The following is a 21,915-nucleotide window of genomic DNA, read 5'->3' as shown; positions in this document are numbered from 1 at the left end:
CAGGCCTGTTTCAATTCTCTATGCATAATAAAAACAAATAAGAAGACTGCTCTAATAATTTATCTTTCTAACCATCCATTTCAGAAACTACTCCTTACTCGCTATACTTTTTGTTCTTTTGATACTCTAAAGCTCCTGTCCTAAAAGCAGGCCAGTCAGAAGTCTGGTGGTCTGACAGTAAAACAATTCAGATGCTCAGGTTTACATGCAGAATCAAATCCTGCAACACGGTGGTCAAAGTCACACAACAGAAACAGCATGTTTGTTAGTGAGACAAAGGAAGTTCGGTTCTAATGGGAAAGATTATTTCAGAAACTACCTGGAAAGGAACAAGTTCTCTAATGAAACGGCAGCTGCCTTAGAGGCCTTGTGAGTCACAAAGGAAGTTAAACATGAGCAATTGCTAAAACCGAAAACATGATTAAAAAGCCAAACAAGAGGCCAAATAAAATCCAAGCCTGTATTTGCGTGGAAATACAGAACGTTAGAATTCTGTAATCACAGTGCTAAGAATTATAAATTCAAATCTGTAACAAAAAAAAAAGGTGAAAAAATACCTAAAATGAAATCTACTTCAACCACAAAAGAAAGAAATGCTGCACACAGAATTTACTGAACTTTTCACCACAACTTTTATTGCTGTTTTCTTAAAATATATCTTTTTTTATAGCAGCTTAAATGAATTTACACTAATCCACAGGAACTGTGTCGCTAACTTCAGCTCAGTACACAAATGCGACCAAGTGAAGCTGTACCAAGCAGATGCAGACCCAGATAATCCAAGTCCACACCACTTAGGAGAGCATCATACCCAATCTGGGTGAACAACAGAACAGCCCAAAGCGTCCAAGTGCTGCCATCCAGATCACAAAGCAATAATATCTGTGCCAACAACCCCCATATCGAAATAAATGCAAACTGCACCACACGCTTTGAAAATTAAAGACACAATTACATTTGCCCACTACAGCTTCATGCAGTCGAAAACAAACCGTAACTGTCATTTGCATGTATAAAATTACCTCATGTTAAAAATTGGAAAGGGATAGAAAGAGGTGCACAAACTCTATCTAATTAAAATTTTAAAAGCCACATTTTTTCTGCTTTACTAGACAGTTTTTCACACTCAGGAAAACCTAAAAACTGGCCTAAGAAGCCTGCAGGTTTGCCACCTGCCACTGCGGGCTCAGCTTTGAGCTCACTGGGAAACATCAAGACGCAGGACAAACTTTTCAACATGGTAGATATGGACATAGGATTCCAAATAAAGCTTCACTTTTAGAAGCTGCTACAGCTTTAAATTGTAAATAGCAGCCGAAATTTTGACTTTATTTATTTGTAAGGCAAAAAGAACATTTGAGTAGCCTATAGATGCCTTGCAAACTAGAGGGCATGAAGTTGAACGTTTTGAGATCACCTTTGAATCCAACCTCTTCGCTACACACACAAGAAATCAAATGACATAGGCACTATTCAGACTTACAGTCTTCGCTCTAAAAGTATTCAGGTTTTAGCTACTGTTTTCTGTTCAAGTAGTTTCAAATCAAGCAATTTTATTTACCTTTGGACAGAAATTATGATTTATACGACAATAAAAAAAATCTTTAAAAATACTGATTTCAATGTAAACAAAAAAAAGAATTGGCTGCAAAAGTGTGCAGAACACAAGATGACAAAAAGACTCAAAATTAAACTGAGAAAAGACCTTTCCTGCTTCCATTTTCCCAAGCTGCTACCTGCCCTCCCATGTCGTGATTGGTGGCCACACTTTTGTGTGCCATCAATAGTTTAGTTTTCTCATGCTTTCATTACCAACCAAAGAGGAAGACCAGAAGGCAAAACCCCACCCAAATCACCTCCAAAACGAAGAGCACGCAAGGAGCTCTTGTTAACCCAAACCCCAAGCTCAGCATCAATGTGACACTGAGAACCAGCCCGGGAGCTGAGCGGTACCTGGTTCATGTCAGAACTTAATTTCAGTTTAAGTGTTCCTTCTACACCTCTCATGGGAGTGGCCTTGTAAGAAAACCTTTTTATAATTAAAATCAAATCCCTTTTAATCCTTATGAAGTTTACTGCTGCCGCTGTTTCCTTACGCTCCCCCTCAAAACCTCTCTGCTTGTTTTTCTGTCCCGGAGTCACAAGTCATCACAGTTTTGAAGGGCTGTGAACTGCAGACCCGTCCATGGTCTATGTTTTTGTACTCCTCTGCTCCTTAAAGGAGTCACTGAACCTCCTGCAGTGCCAAGGGCAAGTGGGCAAGAACTGGGAGGACTCGCAGGAACCTGCCCAGCATTTGGCATTTGTCTCCGCAGCTCAGCTGCGCAGCTCCCAACAGGCCGGGCAGGGCTCAGACCCCACAGAACACAAAGCCTCTTCCACAACGTGCTGCAACAGCGTCACTTACCAAATTCCACTCTAATTCTGTACTACATCAGTGCAGCGGTAAAATAAAATTCCCAAGGAAGTGAAGGAGGTTACTGAGAGCACGAAGGCTCCCAGAACAATGTGTGGCACTGACCATTGCCTTGGGCAGGGTCTGGAAGGGATTCTGCAAAAATATTGGCAACCTCCTTCTGAATTTTTTACTTTTTAAAAACCTATGCATTTTCACTGCTTGTTCATGGCAGAAAAATGAAGCATGGTGAAAGGAGCATGAAAAGAAGAACATTATTTTATTCCATATTAATAGAGAAATACTGATCATGAACTATCTTTAAATGAGAACAGATTGCACATTCAGAAAGGCTGGCATGCAAGATCTCTATTTACAATAATGTTATTCACTAGAAGCAGTTAAGTTTAAAAGTTTCCTCAGTCTCTAAATGTGACATTTTTGGTAGCATTCCTCTATACCTAACAGAGCAACAGAAATGGTTTTTCAATGTTTGTAATTTCAGCGAGACAAAAAAAAAAAATCAGCTCTTAACATGCATTAAACAGGGACAGAAATTGGCAAAATAAATACATTTTAACATCAACAGCCAGGGAGTCACTAATATCATTTAAACCAGTACAGACTATGCAGCATATTTCCATTTAAATTAAAAGGGGGCATACTTCTTCCACTTCAATTCAAACCAACTTCAATATTTTTGTGTCACCTTCCATGAACTACTTCAACAGCTCGCTGTGCCAGAATCTCCAATACAAAAGAGCACTTGAGCATTTTGGCAAGCCTAATGAAACCACTCCTGTTGAATCTGGTTTTCTCAATTAAATACTCCTGAACAAAATCCTTCCCCCTGGTTGAGGAGGAAAACTAGATGCCTACAGAAAAGGAATTCATCAAAAAGAGGGGATGGTTTGGAAATGGTCACAGGTCAGAGGATGCTACTGGGGAGCAACAGGGTTTAATTTCAGGCAAAGAAAAAATGTAGAAGCAAAAAAAACACACCCCAAACTGTTTTTCCCCAGAAGTCTCCTAAAAGTTTCTAGAGAAAGAACATAGCACCAAGAGCTTTGCAGAGATAACCATCGCTACAAACCAGCAGGGAGCATGAACTTTTGGTAGGGGTCAAACATTACAAGTTGCAAGACCGGTCTCCAGCAACATCAGCACAGCAATAATTTTTTTATCTCAGCTGAGTCTGGCTGTTAGTAAAAGCGGCAGGACTAGACCCAGCCTGAAGGTCAGAAAAGGGGAAACTCTTAATTGTGTTTAACAGCAATAAAATCAGCAGAACCTGCTGTGGGCAGGGAGCAGGATGGGATCGCGTGAGCACCGCGGGGAGCACCAGCACCTTCTGTCCCCGGTGACCACAGCCAGGTCACTGTGTCTGAACACCTCCTGAGATCAGGCCAAAGCTCTACACATTGGCAATCCACTGGTTTTCCAGCCAAAAAGCACGCCGGGCTGGCACCATAAAACTTTTGTTTATGCAAGATTACATGTGGTCCTATGCCTTGTTTTTGTAAACGAAGTAGCTATGGTGCTTCCCTCAAAAGAAGCCTTGCAGCCACCAAGGTAGTTGTTGGAAAGGATTTGATGCTTTAGTGATTTGTGCAAAGCTGGAATGACACAGAACCAACCACAGATTTTCACTAAAAGATGGAAAATGGGTAGAAACACTCTTTCAGCAGCATGCTTGACCAAGCTAATATATAACGTTTAAGTAACAAGAAAATGATGGCTTAGTACAACCATTATATTTTTATGTAATTAATTTTTAACAAGTTCACCTAATCATAATTCCTGAGGATTAGGAGTATTTGGCAAAATTTGTCCAGTTTTGCAACACTTTTTGTCTGATTTGGCCTAAAAGAATAAATGGTAGAGACTGCAGCCACACACACAACCCTTTGCTTTGATCCATGTGTGCTGCACAGCTCTTTCAAAAAGGAAACACAAACAAAGAAGTACAGCCTGCTCTCATTTGCCTGCACTGCTTCAATTTCTGATATCACATGCCCTTTTGTCTCTTTTGTAGCACCTGGATTTGACCAGGTGCCATCATGTTCTACCACCTCATTGCACCTCAAGGAACCTCCACACAGTGATATAAACAGGAGCTATGACAGACACAGCAAAATAAATTCACCTGATCTTTTAAAAAGCTGTTCTTACCAAACTCAAAGATAGTCAGACACGTCTGATTTTGTCACTCATATGTTCCTTAAATTAATCCACCTGCCTTCCCTGTGACAACCGTGTGTGGAACAGCTGGTCGCTGCTTTGAAGAACCAAAGTTCCCGCTACAGCAACATTTCCACATGGAGCTGAGCTGTTCCTGGGCCTCAGGAGTGGCTGCTACAAACCTTTTGGAGAGAAGAAAACCAACCCAAATGCACTGCAGCTCCCAGCACTATTTCCTACCCTTCTGCAGTACAAACCCAGGCACTGTGAGACACAGCATGGTGCAAGTCACTAAAACCACAATAGCTGTGTTTATCTAGGAAGTTTGCTTAAAATACTGTTAAGAAAATGTCCTATATGAGTGGTACTCAGCAAAGGAGACACTACAGTGAAACAACCGTTTTTAAGATTACTCTTAAGATTATTTTAAAAACATGTCAGTCAGAATTCTCTTTCTGAAACAGTGTTTCAAATGATAACAAACAAAAGGCTCAGAACCAAAATATTTGTGATGTTTTCTTTAACACTAAGGTAAACTTCCCTTTTCTTTCCAACATACAAGCTAAATTGTGAAATCACAAATCATCTCTTATAAGAGGCCTTCCTATCAATCTATGAAACCAGTTCTGGTTTGCAATTCAATATGCTACTGAATAGCATTATGTGCACATATATGATACACCTCTAACATTGAAATGACTTTTGAATACAGACTAACTCCTGGAAAGGCAGTATGTAAAAGATGGGAACAATTTCCTGAGATATAAATTAAAATGCTGGCCTTCACAGGGAGACATCAAGGGAGCAAAAAACGCCAGTAAGTGCAAACACAAGCCAAATAACCCACACAAAAGAAAATCTGCCACATTTATGAGAGAAAAATCAATCTCTACTACAAATTACACAGCTTTCAAAAATGTAAGATGTGTCAACTGCTTCCAGCCTAGAGCTACACTCCTAGATACATTTATCAAACTTACTCAAGTCAACATAAGAACTCTGAGTCTCATAATCCCAGAAATCCATTCACTTAAGAGTCCCCAAATTGAATTCACTCAACAGCTGAAGACAGACACTGTCTTGGAAATCCACGTAACCAGCAGCTTGTGCAAACTTCTTAACCTGGTAATGAACAAAAAACCACCCAAACCTCTCCAGAGGTAGACGGCTGTTAGGTGGACAAAGCGCTGGAAATTCATTTGATCTCTCTATATATTGAAAATTAAAGTAACAGCAAAAAAGAAACTGTAAAACCCGAGTTCACACAGCACAGAGACATTTGGACAAAAGCAACATCCATTTCAAATGTACTTCAGAATCTTTGGCTCCAAAACCACGCTACTGGTTAACAAATCTACAAGTTCTACCTCAGTTCACTGACACTTTATAAAGTGTTAATTTTCCACAAAATGTCTCAAGTTGCAGCTCTGCTCTGGAAGTTTTAGAGGCAATGGTATGTTTGAAGGCACTCAGAAATTCAGATTTGAGCTGCAGCTCCACGTACAATTATTTTGCCTTTACTGCACAAAGTGAAGCTTCTCGCTCCCTCTCTCCCCACCACTGTTTCTACATTTCTTCCTGTGCAGAAGAACTACAGTTACCTGTTGCTGTCTTTACAAAACAATTTCAGATGGGGTTTGTCTTCTGTTTTCTCTGTAATTCAGTTCCACTTCTTCCCGACACCGCACGTGTGCAATTACATCAATACTCTCACATTACTGAATTACTTTCTGCTTGTTCAGTGTTAACAAGACATCTGCTTGCAAATAATTATTTAGATTATTCAATCACACTTATTCTGCAACATTATTAAAAAATAATATCTATTTTACTTATTTTTGTCAACTAGTCTCGCCTTGCTATCTCCAGGATTACTCCTGTAAGCTGACCCAGCCAAAAGCTTCCTTCCCATGCTTGCCATCTGTTAACTACTTTTTAGAAAAACGCTTCATTTTTGGCACATTTTAAAGACAGTTATTGCAGTCATTTAATGAACGTGCAGTTATCTGAGGAAAAAACTATATTCTTAAATTATAACAATCATTACAACAGCAAGTACTTTGTTTTCAAGGGGACACATATACAAAGAATGGGACGGCCTCATTATTTGACGGGTGATGAAGGTTGAGAGAGACTTAAGAAAAGCATCAGCGATAGCAAGAAAGATTCAAAACAAGAAGAACGATGAAACAATTTAGCTCTACCCAGAGATGGTAATTACTAACAAACTCATAAAACACTTAAAACAATAAATCAGATACCCTGGTGCATTTTCTCTGTTCTTAGAAGTCCAGCAGTTCTGGTCTTTCCCTTACTATACAGCTGTATTTTGAAAGGAAAACCAAGGGAAATGAAAAATGGATAAATTAAAAGTTATAATAAATATTCACCAGTAAATGTGTTACAGAGTAATCTCACAAACATGTACTTCCTTTCCCCAACATAGCCAATTTGTCATTTTCAAAAGAAATAAAATGTATTAAATGTTTATATAAAACTTAGATAAAATACATACAAAGGGAAATGCTTATACATTCAAGAATAATAAATAAATCTATCAAAATATCGCTATCTTCAGTGATGAATACACCACTGGCAAAAAGCCACAGATTAGTAAGGAAAACATACTATGTCCAGCTATAGTTTAAAAGACTTAGTTCACTGCAGGAATGTGCTCCTCGAGCTCAGAGCCGCTGTCCTGCTCCCCCCATTAACTGTGCTTTTGACACAGCTTCACTGCTCCCGTTCCCGCTATTTGTGCCTTTCTGAAAATAATAAAGCAAAAAAAGCTGCAAAAGACGGTACAAAGAAGGTCAGCAGAGGGATGACTTTCACAACTCGTACATGCACAATAAACCCATCAGGTGCTGGGAGATGACAACTGAGGAGCAAATTCATTGAGCTCCTAACAAGGCGAGTGAAAATTGCTCTTCAAGCACAGAGAACTAAATGCAGAGCATACAACTCCTACAAGTGTTTAAAAGGAAAGTTCAGGCAGAGATTTACTTTGGTTCATATGACCATGTCACCCCCCAAATTAACTGTAATTCAAGGAAGAAGAGCACTATAAATGCAGTGAATACGCATAGTGGGAGCTATACCAACATTATTAAACGTTTTAGGAGAAAGAATAAGTTTAAAGATTCTTTTGGTTTAGAGATTGGCTTTCTAGGGGGCGTGGGGTATGTTTTTTTACATTTCATCATTACAAGACATGATTTTTAGTGCCCTCACCCCAACACAAACACTTACTGAAACAGATGTTTCAATTTCAGTTTTCAGATGATGCAAAGCATGACACATTTTGATAGATGTGTTTTATTATGCCCTGTCCCACTGACAATTGTCATCCGCTGTTTCACAAGCAAAATATAGAGCAGCATCATAATTCTACAATCTGATATTGTAACAGAACTTCGGAGTCATAACCTATAGACGTACTATGCAAAATAGCCAGTCTCTTCTACAAAGAATTTACGTGTAGTGTGATCAGTTCATTACTTTAAAATATTTCTCATTACAAGCTCACTTAAAAGTAAACTATATAGAATGTGAGAAATACACTCTGACAAACAGCTCATCCTTGACTTCTATACATCTCCCTTAATTGCCTATATCATTGGCTTGTTGTACCTCTCTTATTAGCCACAAAAACATCACTGCTTACTATGTATTTCTTCCCCAAAAGTGCAAGATTTCCTCTACAAGTAGAACAGCAACCAATGGCAGAGTAAAAAGCTTACGAGTGCAATAATCATCTAAGAGGCTGTGCCATCCTGACACATAGAGATGTTGCAGGTACGACGCTGACCAAGCAATCACCTACAATGGTCAGACTTCTCTGCTCAACTTGCAACAAGGACAAGACAACTCTCTGAAAATCCAGTGTCAGCTGTTGCTCTAAAACAAGCGCAAGCATAAAAGCAGTTGCATGTTTCAAGTCAGTTTTTACAAAAGAGTGAGATGCAAGATACTGTAACTCATGAATATACTGAATTATCAAGTTATGTGCCAAACTTTCAGTCACAAAAGGGAAAAAACCCCATTCATCTGATTTAAGAACTAAGACTACCACCTTGTCCTATAGCACTTATTAATGGAAAACTATTTTCCAGTTTAATCTCAATTACTCTGCTTTCAGGTATGTAGCCAGAAGAGAGTAAAACGCCACAGTGAGATGATTGTAAACAGTTTATACTGCAGATTATCTTTCCAACTTCCTTTTTCTTCTAAACATGCAGAACTGAATGTCAAAACCTGTATTTTTGCCACCTTTTTTCAACTTTATTAAAAGCAAACAGATTAGGTATCGAAACAGTTTTAAGTGAAGTTCAAAAGATCAGAGGTGTTTTATTAGGCAGACTGAGACTCCATGAGTCTTCAGTTTACTTTCTGTTTTCCAACTCTGATGAAAAATGCATGATGTGAAATTAAAAGGAACAATTTATTTACAATTACAATCTAATTACAGCAGGCATGGAAAGTATAACAGCAGCATAAGACATTCTAGATTGTTTTTAGTTCTGCAGTATTATTATACTGAACAGATTGTACTAATTTTTAAATTAATTTCTTTCAAAAAAATATCTGTACAAGGAAAATTGTGATGAGCATGCTTGCTTTCAAATAATGAAGCAAGTATTTAACGTTCTTAACTTGAAATAACTTCAGCATAAGTGTAGTTAAAGATCTTTGGTTGTCTAATGTTGAGTCCATTCCAATAGCTACACTTTGTTAAGTATTTCATTAAAGAAAGGTTTCCTTTCTGAAATCATCTCGGTCATTATCAAACTAAAACTCATCAAAATAATTGAAGCCCTATGTAATTGTTTCCTCAACACGCACAAAAGCCAGTGTGAAACATTGTCTTGCTAAACAATAAACATTTCACCTTAACGATTACATATACAAGTAAAAAAAATAAATGCAAAATCCCTTCCCACTGACTCCTGGCCTAGAGACACCCAGTTTGTCAGACCCATATTCATATTCCCTCCCCAGCCCTCACCCCCCTTTTCCTCCCTAGTTAAACCACGCACCTTTGAAAAAAGCTCATGCTGAACAAACTCACCTTGAACTTGAAATTCCACAAAGGGATCAAAGAATAAGAGCGAGAATTAGAACTAAACGCCCTCTTGGAATTGTGATCGCACAGCAGACAGATCGGAAACGCTCTGCCACCCTTTGCTGTTGCTGCTGGTATTCCACACACTGCCAACGTAAAGAGGCTTCTCCATCGGCTGCTCTGTCGCTCCCTATCAATATGTTCCTCAAACAGCTTCACAGCTACCGCTTCACAACCGGCTGCTGAAGGAAACATTCAACTGCCGGCTGATTAGATAAACTTAAGGTCAGAATCCAATTTATGCAATTTATTGCGTACCCTGAAATAATAAAAACCAAACCACGCAGTTTCATAACTATCTGTTTTCTGTCTGTTTCATTTTGAAGTTCCGGGGGAAAAAGGCGAAGTTTTAATACTGTAATGTTGCTCTGTTTTCACACCACTATAAAAATTAAACCCAAGCCCCCAAAACCTTAAACACTCTCCATACGTCTCGGAACTTTCCCTGTATTCCTGGTCATAAACCAGAGCGCTACAACTGATGTCAGCAGGTTTGAAATATATCTTACAAAGACTGTGGTGTATACAATGGAAAAGTCACAACACTAAGAAGTTTTATTAGACTTTTTGCCGGCTGCCTTGTATGCCACGTGCTCCTCACAACTCATAGTGACCTCTCTGCTCCCCCTCCCCGACCTAAAAATGAGAATGTTTGCCAAAACCAAGAGAACACATCTCCTGCCATCATCCCGTTAATTGAGCCAATCTCGACCGCACAGCTCTATAGGTGTTCTACCAACATCACACCGCAATTCTACACAAAAAAATTCACTAGTAGCAATTAGAAATGATACGCTCCATAAAGACAAGCAGAAGTTGTAAGGGAGAAACAGTCTGCTTAACCAAGACTGAACATGAAATGTGTTAAACCCTTATCGCTACACTAATGACAAAAATTAAAGAGGGGGAAAAAAAGTGTTAGATTGGCTCTCCCACAGGCCTGTGTCCTGCAAACCAAGCAGAACCAAGAGTCAGTAGCAAAGTTCCTTTCTTTTCCTTCCTAGCATTTTTTTCCCAATAAGATACCATTCTATATTCTCAGGTAGGGGAAATATAGGGGACAAGAATATAAAGAAGTAAGACAGTCATTACCGCCTTTTTAAAGCTGCCGGCATGTACATATTTGATGTCAGAATTGCCTCTATTTTCAAAGGCACAGATTGAAAATTAGGAAACATTCCCAAATACAAGGCAAATTCCAACTAGAATTTAAAACAGGAGTTTAAAATAAAAATTCCCACTTTCACTGTTCACATGTACATGGATTTCAACAGACGGTCCCACAATTTTGGAAACCCCAGATAACCAGCGATGGCAGCTGAATATGTGCACTTATCACATGGAAGCTACAGCTCCCTCTGCCAAATTAGATACTGTTTTGGCATATAATGGAAGAAGTTTCAGTCACCCCTGCCAAACCTAATTGGGGCTCAAAGCTCCCGGGCAGAGCCAAACTGTGATCATGTTAAGGTGCGAACTTACAGGTAACGCTGTCACTGATACCGCTCTTCAAGCATTAACAAGGAAAGCCACCAAATCGGTCTCCAAAACCACAGCAATAGCTTTCAAGATTGACACATTTTAAAAGCGGAAAGAATAATTATTTGTGCCTTTGGTTATTAAGTGTCTTCTCTATTCAAGACGTATATTCTTTTGATTAAGGATTTTTTTTGAGCTGAAAAATGTGCAAGAATCTCACATATGCTGAGGTTTCTAACTTTACTTGGCCTATTTGTTTTTGAAAAGCTTAGCTACTTTGATGAGACCAAAGCAATCCAGAAACACCAGTCTGTAGTTGAATTTATTGACACTTATATGCTTCCTAGAAAAGATGATGACATAAATGAAGGTAAAGATCACCATTAAAAAAATGGACTTAATATCTCAATTAAAACCATCTGAAAATTCACTGTGTTATGAGAAACCACTTGCAAGGCTAAAGGAATTTCTTTCCCAACTCTTCAATGCTCATACCATTGTAATTTCTCTCAGATAATCTCAAAAACGCTGTCTGCAAAGTTTGTTTCTCTTGTATATCATTAAAAAAAGTACGATATCGTATTTATGCCACTTGTCCTCTGTGTGGAGGGCTTTCATACTTGCAGTAGATGTGCACATTACACTAAAACAACTGCAGAGTTTTTTGGTTTTGCCAAAAGTAACAAAATCAAACATAGGCACAGCCTTTTATATGTTTTCTATTATCACTAATCACACCAAAAACAACAAAAAAATTTTGTCTTTTTAGCCAATGAGCACGAGCACAAAGACACCAAGGAAAGGACCAAGGTGCAACACAACCAGCGCAATTCCCGCAGGAAATCAGCCACACAAACCTTATTAAAGCTCCTACAAATATCTCACTATAAGTACTTCAAAAGACAATAAGCCATTATATTCACACCAAAACCATAAAATTGTGTTTCTCTCCTCTACTTAAGAAACATAAGCATCAGAAGGATCGGCGCCATATTCTCAGGATAAATATTTCAGGTCATATAAACTGGTTTTCCGCAATGGTAAGAAATCAACAGGAGAAAGCAAGGGCTGCATCAACAGAGTGGGTTTATTTTGCCTAAACTAGCTGTTATTTAGACTTCTTCGGGGTCAAATAACAGCTCAGAGACATCAGCTACCGTGATTTAGCACAAGCTCCAGTCCATATTAATAATTTCACCAGCTCAACCAAATCCAACAGCTCACCCCCCAGCCCCCAAATCCCTCCATACCTGTCCCTGCAAGGTGACACGACCCCGGTCCTGCAGATGCTGATGGGAAACCGAAGAGTGCCAAGGATGGATCTGGCTTGGAGGCTGTGCCCGAACGAGGTCAGGCGAGGGCGTTACTGGCTGTGGGGTGATGTGGTGGTCCAGGTCATGCTCCAAAACATGGCTTGTGCTATCCTGAACAAACGCGGAATCGTCGAACTGTGGCAGAAGGTCCTCTTGGAGGAGGTCGTCTGGGTCAAGTCCCGTAAATGGTTCACTGTGAGTCTCGACTTGATGAAGTAAGTTGTCATCTAAAGATGTAAAACCATTGCTTTCTATAGGGTCGGTGAAATGGCTTATCTGAGAAGCAGAACCAGCAGAAGCTGGGAAACTAATATTCACAGGAGAGAGTTTTGAACTACTAAAGTTGCCCTGAGGATGCGCAGAATGCAACATTTGAAAACTATTTGAATTCAGCGGCGTACTAGGATTCAACATGTGCTCCGTCGTTTCTTGCTTGGTCCCTGTTTGAGATGTAAAGGCATCGCTTCCAGTGAAGTCGGAGATCGAGTGTGTCTGCTGGCTGGTAGAAAGAGCTGTCGTAGGCTGAAGAAGGCTGGTTGGAGAAATGTGGTTGTTAGAGTAAGAGTAGGGAGATGAAAATTGTTGGCTATTATTGACAGAACACGGAGTAATAGTTGGGGACTGTCCATCAAAATTTCCTTCTTGATTTCCACAGAAATGTATCGAAGCGCTCGCAGCTTGAGAAAACTGCTGAACGGACAGAGGCTGCTGTGAAGTGGATGGATTAGAAACCGCAGGCGGGTGGTTAACACTGACTCTGTGAGACGTGGACACGTTCACTTCCATGAAGTCTTTCGGCTGACTCAGAGCATCCTGCGCCGCGCCGCTCCTGCTCTGCGGCGGCCGTAGCGAGGCACACTGATGCTGCGGTTCGTTAGCCTGAAATAAGGCAAAGTCATGGTGTGCTACAAAGCTTTTGTTTTGCTGCATAGACTGAGAATGTCCTTGGTGAAAGGGGGACCCATTTTGATTGGAAACGGTTGTGGCAGTTTGATGACCCCACATAGGGCTCCCATCAGCCACGTCTGGAAACATCCCATTGGATTGGTTTTGCGGATGAATTGGTGAACAACTGAACTGAGAGTGCGGCGATAAGACGTTGTCAGCTGAGCTGTTAAAGGACTGATTTACTGAGTGAAGTTTCAGTGAATCGTACTGACTCAGCTGATCAAACTCACTCATCTTCTGTTGATTTTGAGCATCTTGCACATGGTTCAATGAGTCTATGTGCAAAGGTTCAAATTCTGCACCCAAATTCAATTCATCAACAAGTGAAACAGGTCCAGGTTGAACAAAGGCATCATCTGACAAACCTTCTAATGTCTCACTAAAAAGATTGGCATCATCAAAAAAATCCATCATAGGATCAGTCATCTTGATAGGTCTCTACTGCTTTTGCTCTCAACTCCAAATGGAGTCAATTTTGGCTCTCTGCAGTGAACAGAAACAAATGACATCCAGCGGTCACCACCTTATCCACGGCATGCCAACGTCCATTAGTGCTTCCGATGAAACGTTTGTCTTAAAGTGTTAAAGCATCCTATAGAAGAGAAAAAAAACAGAGAGAGAAAAATTACTTCCACGACTCTCCTCATCACTTGTTCACATCCCCAGCACTTTTACAGATTTTTGATATTTTGATCATGTCGTTACAGTTTAGTTAAAGCACGAATCAATTAAGTTATTTTTGCTTACACTCAATGCTCTGTGCAGCATTTATCACTTTTGTCTTTTATGTAATTAAAGCAATATTTGATGTTTTAAATGTAATGGTTTCATTTTTTCATTCAGTTTGCTCTATTACCTAAGCACAATCGTGGATTCTCCTTTACCATTTTCATAGAATTACCAAATTGTAACAGAATTGTGGTTTTAGTTTTCCGGAATTAAAATGTAAATGTAGAACAAAATCATGTAATACACAATATTTACACAATAATTCTGTCTGTTTAAGCAAGAAACTTGAGAGGTTATAAATGACATTTACAAACAAAGCTACCTTGACTTCAGTAGGAAAAGATTAGTTACTCTGGTTCTTCTATTTAAGTTGCATTAAGTAAGATTCTGAAAAACTAAGTTTTATCTCGCTTAAAGACATGATTGAGCTCTTATTTAAAGGAAGGGACAAGGGGACAAGTGCAGTGACACGGCCAAAGATAAGCAAATGAAAAGAATTACCTTTGGTTCAACAACAGAATTTACACACTTACATAGTCTTGAAACACAAGTCTTTTTTCTTTTTTATTTATTCATAGTATCGCTGAGTGATCACCAATTAATTAGCTTCCAATCAGGGATTTCAGACAGCTGAGAACGATGGTTCGTTTAACTTTAGCCTAAAAACTTGCACATTCCCAGTGTAATCAAACAGAATGGGAAATGAATGAAAATGTCTGCCTGGTATTTACCTCTCCAGGTAACCAGTAAGCCTCTAGAATAGAATAACAATCACTTAAAATGAGCATCTTCATGGAATAATCATTCCTTTGTCCTGTCAATCCATATATCTACTATGAAGAAAAAAGGGAAAGAAAATAGCCACAGCTTTTAATTCCTGCTCCTACTATTAATACTACTAATAGTAAAGCTTCCTTTCATGCTCTCCCTCTATTTCAATTGCAATTCTTCATTAACGAACTCTCCTAAGAATATGATGAGTAGAGAAGTCTTCCAGAAATGGACACCCTGGAAATGTGAAATGTTTTCTGATGGACAAGGCTTGGACTGAACCCATTAAGTACAAAGTGTCTTGGACACGCTGATGAAAACCTGTTCTGCTTATACTCCTAGTCTAATGATCGAGCATTGTGCCCATAGCCAGAATAAAGCCTAACCTAAATTAATCAACCTTATTGAGGGTTTGGGTGTATATATATATATGTGTGTATATATAAATAAAACTTCTGGTCTACACAGAAGAAGGACAGACGGATCCTGTATCACAGTGAAAGACACCAACTGGTGACATCTCCCAAGTACTGATTGGTATGAGTGTTAATTCCTATGAGTACAGAGAACAATCATGCTGTAAAAAAAGACAGAGAAACTTAGGAAGCAGACAGCTCAGCACAGCAAAGCAGTTGTAGATTCCAGATGATACATGTACAACTTATTGCTTAAATTACCATCCCAAGTCTAACATAAATTAGACCCCATTATCTTCCAACACTGATTAAGTTGTGGGCTTATGATTAAAAGCAACAGAATGATGACTTTCCTGGTATCACACACCTTCCAACAGAGGATAAACCACCATCAGGATTCAGGCAGATTATGTGCAGGATTCTAATACAGTTCTCTCTCATCTCGGGATATTTCAACTCAAAAGATAAGTCAGGGGAGAGCTATTTTAGCTAAGAGAAGACAACCAAGTCAGATTAAGTACAACGAAAGAATATCGTAGACACACAACAGATGATCTAATTAAAGAAACTTTCATCTGGGGAAAGATAGATGGAAATGGTGGCAACCATGTGTAAAATGTCATGTTCCAGGCTATCAAGGACTCCACTGCTAAAAACTCACATTTTGAAGCCTGTATCAATAAAAGTTCACATATTGAGACTGAGTATTAAGAGCTCAGCAGGCTGCATTCAGCTCCTCGGTTATCCCCAGACATAACCCGTATTGTGGCTTCTTTGCTCATAACCCAACAAACAATTTTCAGCTTAGTTTTTCCTACTTTCTTTCAGCATGAAGAAAACAAAGGAGGAAACAAGAGCCACATAACACAAACTCTCTTTTAAAATGCAAAGGCTTTATAAAACAAACGGTAGTAAGCATGAAAAGGAACCAAACCCTGAAGATGTCAGCTCCACTTCAAGGATCAAGATGCGTAGATGGGTGGATGGCACAGATGAATTTGCAAACTGAGAAATCTGAAGGTTAGATACATGAGAAACCTCTCTAATTAGACCTATGTAAATTTATTATGAAGAAAAGGAAGGTTCTCTGTAAAGAGAAGATCATGCAGTTAAAAAAAAAGAGACAGCTTGTTTTTTGACCACAGAAATACTTTAACCCCTCCCTAGCAATTTTCTTCAGTGTCTACAAAATTCATCACTTTTTTTTCCAAGTTACAGCAAAGCATAACTTGGCAATTGAAGGATATTTGATTTGGAGGAACTAGCCTGTCACACCAAGTCATCTTCCAAATTTATTAAGCAATTGTCCTTTTTGTTTCTCTCTGCTACACTTGAATCTGAGAACATCAGACGCTCATCTTGCAAACTGTGAGGGCATATGAAGACAAACTGTGATGCATTTCTGAACTTCACTGGTACACAAGTACCATTTTTTTGTCCCTTCCTTGAAAACAAAAACCAACCACACAAAAAACCCCAAACAAACAAACTAAAAAGCCACAAAACCCAACCCTATCTCCTCACATTCAACTGAATGGAACAAAAAAGCTCCGACAGGAAACTTTTTACCTGCTTTCTGTAAGTGATTCCTTCTCCATATCCTTACTCTCTCTTATACAGAATATGACGGCAGCTGCAATTACGTTTTAATGCACTTTTACCTGGGCTTCTCCTTCCCCAAACAGATCTGTGGTACCAATTCAAAATTTGGATTGGCTTTTACCTTCAGCTGCCGGAAAAGCATTCAAGGAAATCAACGTTTTTAAGATTTTCATCTATTGGACTGGACAACTACAAGTTTAACAATGCACTGGCAGCCAGTGCTTTATACTAACACTTCCAAAATATTTCTCATAGATAAGCTCCTACTGGAGCTGCATTTTAATCAGAATGGGGAAACTAGTTTTGAATCCCTACTCGATAAAGCAAACTACAGTAAAGAAGCAGAATGTGTTTAAAAAAAAAGAGAGAGGAATAAGAACTCTTCTGTCGTCCTCAAAGAGGAAAATCTTTGTTTTGTATAAACTAAACATTTCACCACAAATGATCACTGTTATTTTAAGTAATTCCATTGTATTCACTTTAGATTGCTGTGAAGTTTGCCATCTTTGTGCCCCCTTGCACTGAGATTTTGCGATGAAGTTACACTTCTTGTAGAAACTAAATTAATTCTAATACTTTAAATGTCTATATTCTCTACCATTATTGTACACTGATTTAATACTCATCTTCACCCAGCTTAACGTTTGCAAGATGCTTCTACAACATCCATGTCTAAGAACTGCTTGGACCATTCTAACCAATCAAATGAGCACCACAGAGGTACAACCTGAGGAAGCAACTGGAATACTATGGATGCGGTACCTGAATTGAAGAAGTTACTGCCCCATCAGCCAGAACGGTTTCCACAAAAATTTACCAACTGTAGAACATCTGGTAAATTTAGAATTTTCTTCAGTGGTATTTTGTTGTTATTGTTCTTTAAATATAATGGAATGTTTCTTCTTAGCACTGAGTTGCTCCCTTTGTATTTTCAACTCTCAGCTTTGTACCAACCAAGCTGAACTTATGTAGGAAACTAAGCAGCAGGAACTATGGCCACTACTACTACAGGGTAACTACTGTCTAACAGCTACCTGACAAAATCACACATCAGACTCACTATTCTGAAGAAAAAAAGGTTTGTTTTGGTTTTTGGTTTGTTTTGATTGGTCGAGTTTTTGTTATTTGGTTGCTTAAATAACATGACATTTTATAAAATTAATTACCAGGAAACATCAACAGTATCCCCCAAGTTAAGCTGAAACACATTTCAGGGTTTGCCGTCTTCAGATACGCTAAAGCATCTAAAATTTCAATAGCAAGTGGGTTTTTTTCAGATTGCCAACTGTATCATTCGGTGTCTTGCACAAAAGAGCATTTTCAGCAAGGAGTATTAAGTTATTCTGCAAACATCCTTGAGTTGGAACAGAAACATCTCCCAGGTGGTTTTGTTTGGTTTTGGTTTTTTCCTCAGGTCACTATTTATTAAACTGAACACCTATACTTTCTTTAATTTACCAGTTCTTAACGGTAAGACTTCAATTTTAAATTTAAGATCTAAAACAAAGTATTAGGACAAGTGAAATGGTACTTAGAAGAGATCTTACAAGTCCAAGTGTACGAAAAAATACTAATCTCGGCATAACCCGCGTTTTTCATCGAAAAACAATGTTGTGTTCTGTATGGTCTAAAACTGTCCTTTCACTTACAAACAGAATATAAACCAATGCACTACTGTTGTTCCTCAACCTGCAAAAGCAGCTTTCATGTACTGCTAACGTAATTCTAACTTTTCTTTAAGATATTTCTCAGATTTCACCTCTTATATTCAAAACGACATAGAAATGAAAGTGGCTCCACTAGGCCCAGTTTGGTTCCTTTCCTTGAGGGTGTGCAACAAGAACGAATCAAGACCAGAGCGCAGTTCAGAAACAGAGATTCCACATTAACATGGTTGATGCAACTACTTACAAAAAGGGAAAATAAATAAGTACAAAAAAGAAACTTTCTCCATTTTGATTGTCCATCAGAATTTCATAACAATCCTTCACTCCTGTTGAATGACTGACCAAGAAGAAACAGCACGAAAATCTCAAAGAGCTGATCCCCTTTTATACTAGCTTGGCGTGCGGTAGAGCTGGGTTGTAAAAAGACAAGCTATAGTTGGACAGAAAGAAGGAAAGATTTATTTTACGGAATACATTAAAAAAGAACAAACACCTAAGAAAACAGAATGGAAAAAAGACACCTGATTTTGCTTTCAACAAATGAAATGGGAGTAGCAGTAAAAGAAAAGATAATAAAAACTACTGAGGTGTTTTATTTCATTAATTGCATAGTTGGTTACTTTTGATGAAATGACAATGGAAAACAAGCTGCTCTAGGTGTAAGCAACTAGATCAGGTGAAGATTCCACATATTACCGTGACATGCACACTTATACACTTTGACAAACTGAGAAGGGGTGAGCACAGACAGTCGTATCTAGGGAAGAGTTTTAAATCACACGCTCACAAAATGAGCTGGGTTGGCTGGTTTTGGTTTGGTTGGGTTATATTTTTAGGAAAGCAACACAACCAGGTAGAACAGACTTTGCTTCCGAACAAGAGATCTGCCTAAGAGACTGAAACAATCCTCCTATTTACTAAATCCCACGTAGAATCCGACAGCGCGACAGGTTTGTGGCTTTGGTTGATGTGCCTGTCTATGAGCAGAGGGAACGCGGTGTCAGAAGAGGCGGAAATACAGGATGCTAAAAAACAGACACTGAATAAACCAATCACTTCTGCACAATATTCGAAATGATAGTGACACGCTCTCTCCATATTAAAACAAAAGATAATTACACTATCATTATTTGTCAGCTTGAACTACACATAAAGCTTTAGCCAAGTTCAAAAAGCTGCAGTAAATTAAACAATACAGAAGTTACTTCCCACTGACACGCCAATATAAATGATATTCTATTATAGATTTGAAGATCAATGTACACATTAAATTTAAAATGCACAGAGGGACAGCACAAATCGCTCAAAATCCCAGAAATGTAGTAAAAAACCCAGAACTTTCAGTAGAAATGAACTCTTTTCTTCCCTAACAGAAAGGAATAAGTCTTTGTACAAGAATGCCATGGTATCTGTAGCTAAATATGGACTGAAAAGGTGCATTTTCTCTTATTGGTATCACTAAAATTAGGAGAAAATTTGTTTGGGTATCTTGTTTCATTAAATTAAAAAAACCACATCCAATTATATATATAAATATGCATGATTTTATTTTAAAATTGCTTTTTATTGGTATGCATTTATAATTATTTTTGAGTAATGAGCCATCCCTTTAGTAAAGCCATACCCTCAACATACTGGTTTCGTTTAGAATTCTATTCTGCTGCAGAGTTCACAGATATAACGATAAATACCCAAAAGATAACCCAAGTACGTTGCATTTTGATTTGAAGATTGAGAAAAGAAAGATTTGAAACAGATGGTCTTCAATTAAAATTGTTATAGTTATCCATAAAAGTTCGAGTCAACCAACGTGACCAATGACACCTCGCTTGGAAAGAGAAACTGTCTTCCAATGCAACTACAGACACATTTCTACCATTCCCCAAGAGGTTTGTGTTCACTGCGAACGGGACAGACACCAAAGAGAAATTACATCACAGAACTCTCTGTATGAAGCAGTATGAGATCAGAAAGCCTCACAGCATATGTTTGGGCCACTTCATATATCCACTTTAACATTAATTTTTAACTCAAGGTAAATTTACAGAGTGTCTAAATTATATTTCAGCAAGCAGCGCTTAATATATAGAGAGAACACATGGCAAATTCTCTAACGTATGAAGCAATCATAGGGCCCCTACAAAAATTAAAAATACTAATAGCATTTAGAAAAACTCATTTTCTAGTGAGATTCTTGAGGTGGTTTTGTTTCTGCTGTTTTGAACTGTGGGTGTATAATAACACAAAGTTTCTTTGGATTAAATATGTTTCATATCATTGAAAAAAGTGTACAAAATTCAGATCCTTTCCTTTTATTGCTTTCCAGGATGGAGTCTCCTTCTTCCCAAAACTCCAAATTCAAAAGATGTATAGGGAGATGCACAATTATGGCCTGTTCAACTGCTATATATCGGAAAAGAAATCTCAAATCACAGACCAATTTTTACATTATTTACCTATATACCATGATGTTTCTCTATCTGTAATGCTAAGAGTTAGAGTGATTTAGTTAGAACACTGGTACTTAGATATATGAATTCCAAAGTTACTTCCGAGCTAGCACAGGCACCTAAAGAACCCTATACTATAAATGTGCCTGATTAACCTATAAGACATAAAAGTCAGTTGCTGAAATATTCTATATTAAAAATATATCACAAGATATTTAAGAAAGGGGGCCAAGTCAAGATAAAGAATATCCTTACCCATGAATATAGAACACATCTCTTTAATGAAGAATTAAGGAGCTCAAAGATGTGCTTTAAATCCAGATGGATACCTCATCATTAGAGACCTGAAAATGAAACATGGGAAAGTCACACAACAACTAACTTCAGGAGCGTACATTCAAATGCAATAATTTAAACTCAAAAGTGTAATAGACACCATCAAAATAAGAACACCGAGATTAATGTATGATAAATAGGCAATACCAAGTGCTCGTTTTGTAGGACCACTGGAAAACAACCCAACCCTACAAACCTCTAAAAGAGAAGGATCGTCTGCCAGAATACTGAGAGTTTTAGAGCAACTGTAAGACACAATATTAGGACCAAAAGAAAAAAGGTTCTGAGGTTAGATTTTGAACCTGCCAATGCAAAAAGCCCCGTAGATATTCTCTTTTAACAGCAATAAGCTGTTCCGCACTGACAGACGGACGTGCCGATCACAACTGACACGGCCCTCCAGGGTGTGACAGGTTTATCCCGTCCTGGCTCAACTCGAGGAGCTCTCAGTTCATCTGGAAGAGGCTTCAAAGCATTGCTCGGTTGGAGGGAAAACGTGCACG

General features: G+C 38.5%; 1 protein-coding gene across 1 annotated transcript in view; it reads right to left on the bottom strand.

Annotated features, from left to right (window-relative positions):
• CHD9 (chromodomain helicase DNA binding protein 9) overlaps positions 1-21,419 on the bottom strand; it is an 82,536-nt gene extending 61,117 nt beyond the window's left edge. The window contains exons 1-2 of the mRNA XM_080351784.1: positions 21,332-21,419; positions 12,431-14,033 (exon numbers count right to left, since the gene is read on the bottom strand). Coding sequence (XP_080207910.1) covers positions 12,431-13,867 — 1,437 coding nt within the window. The 5' untranslated portion in view covers positions 13,868-14,033; positions 21,332-21,419. The remainder of the gene's footprint in view (positions 1-12,430; positions 14,034-21,331) is intronic.
• Positions 21,420-21,915: the final 496 nt, after the last annotated feature.

This window comes from Nesoenas mayeri (genome assembly GCF_963082525.1).
Source record: "Nesoenas mayeri genome assembly, chromosome: 12".
In the NCBI taxonomy this organism is placed as follows: domain Eukaryota; kingdom Metazoa; phylum Chordata; class Aves; order Columbiformes; family Columbidae; genus Nesoenas; species Nesoenas mayeri.
This window is presented reverse-complemented; position numbering and strand designations above follow the sequence as displayed.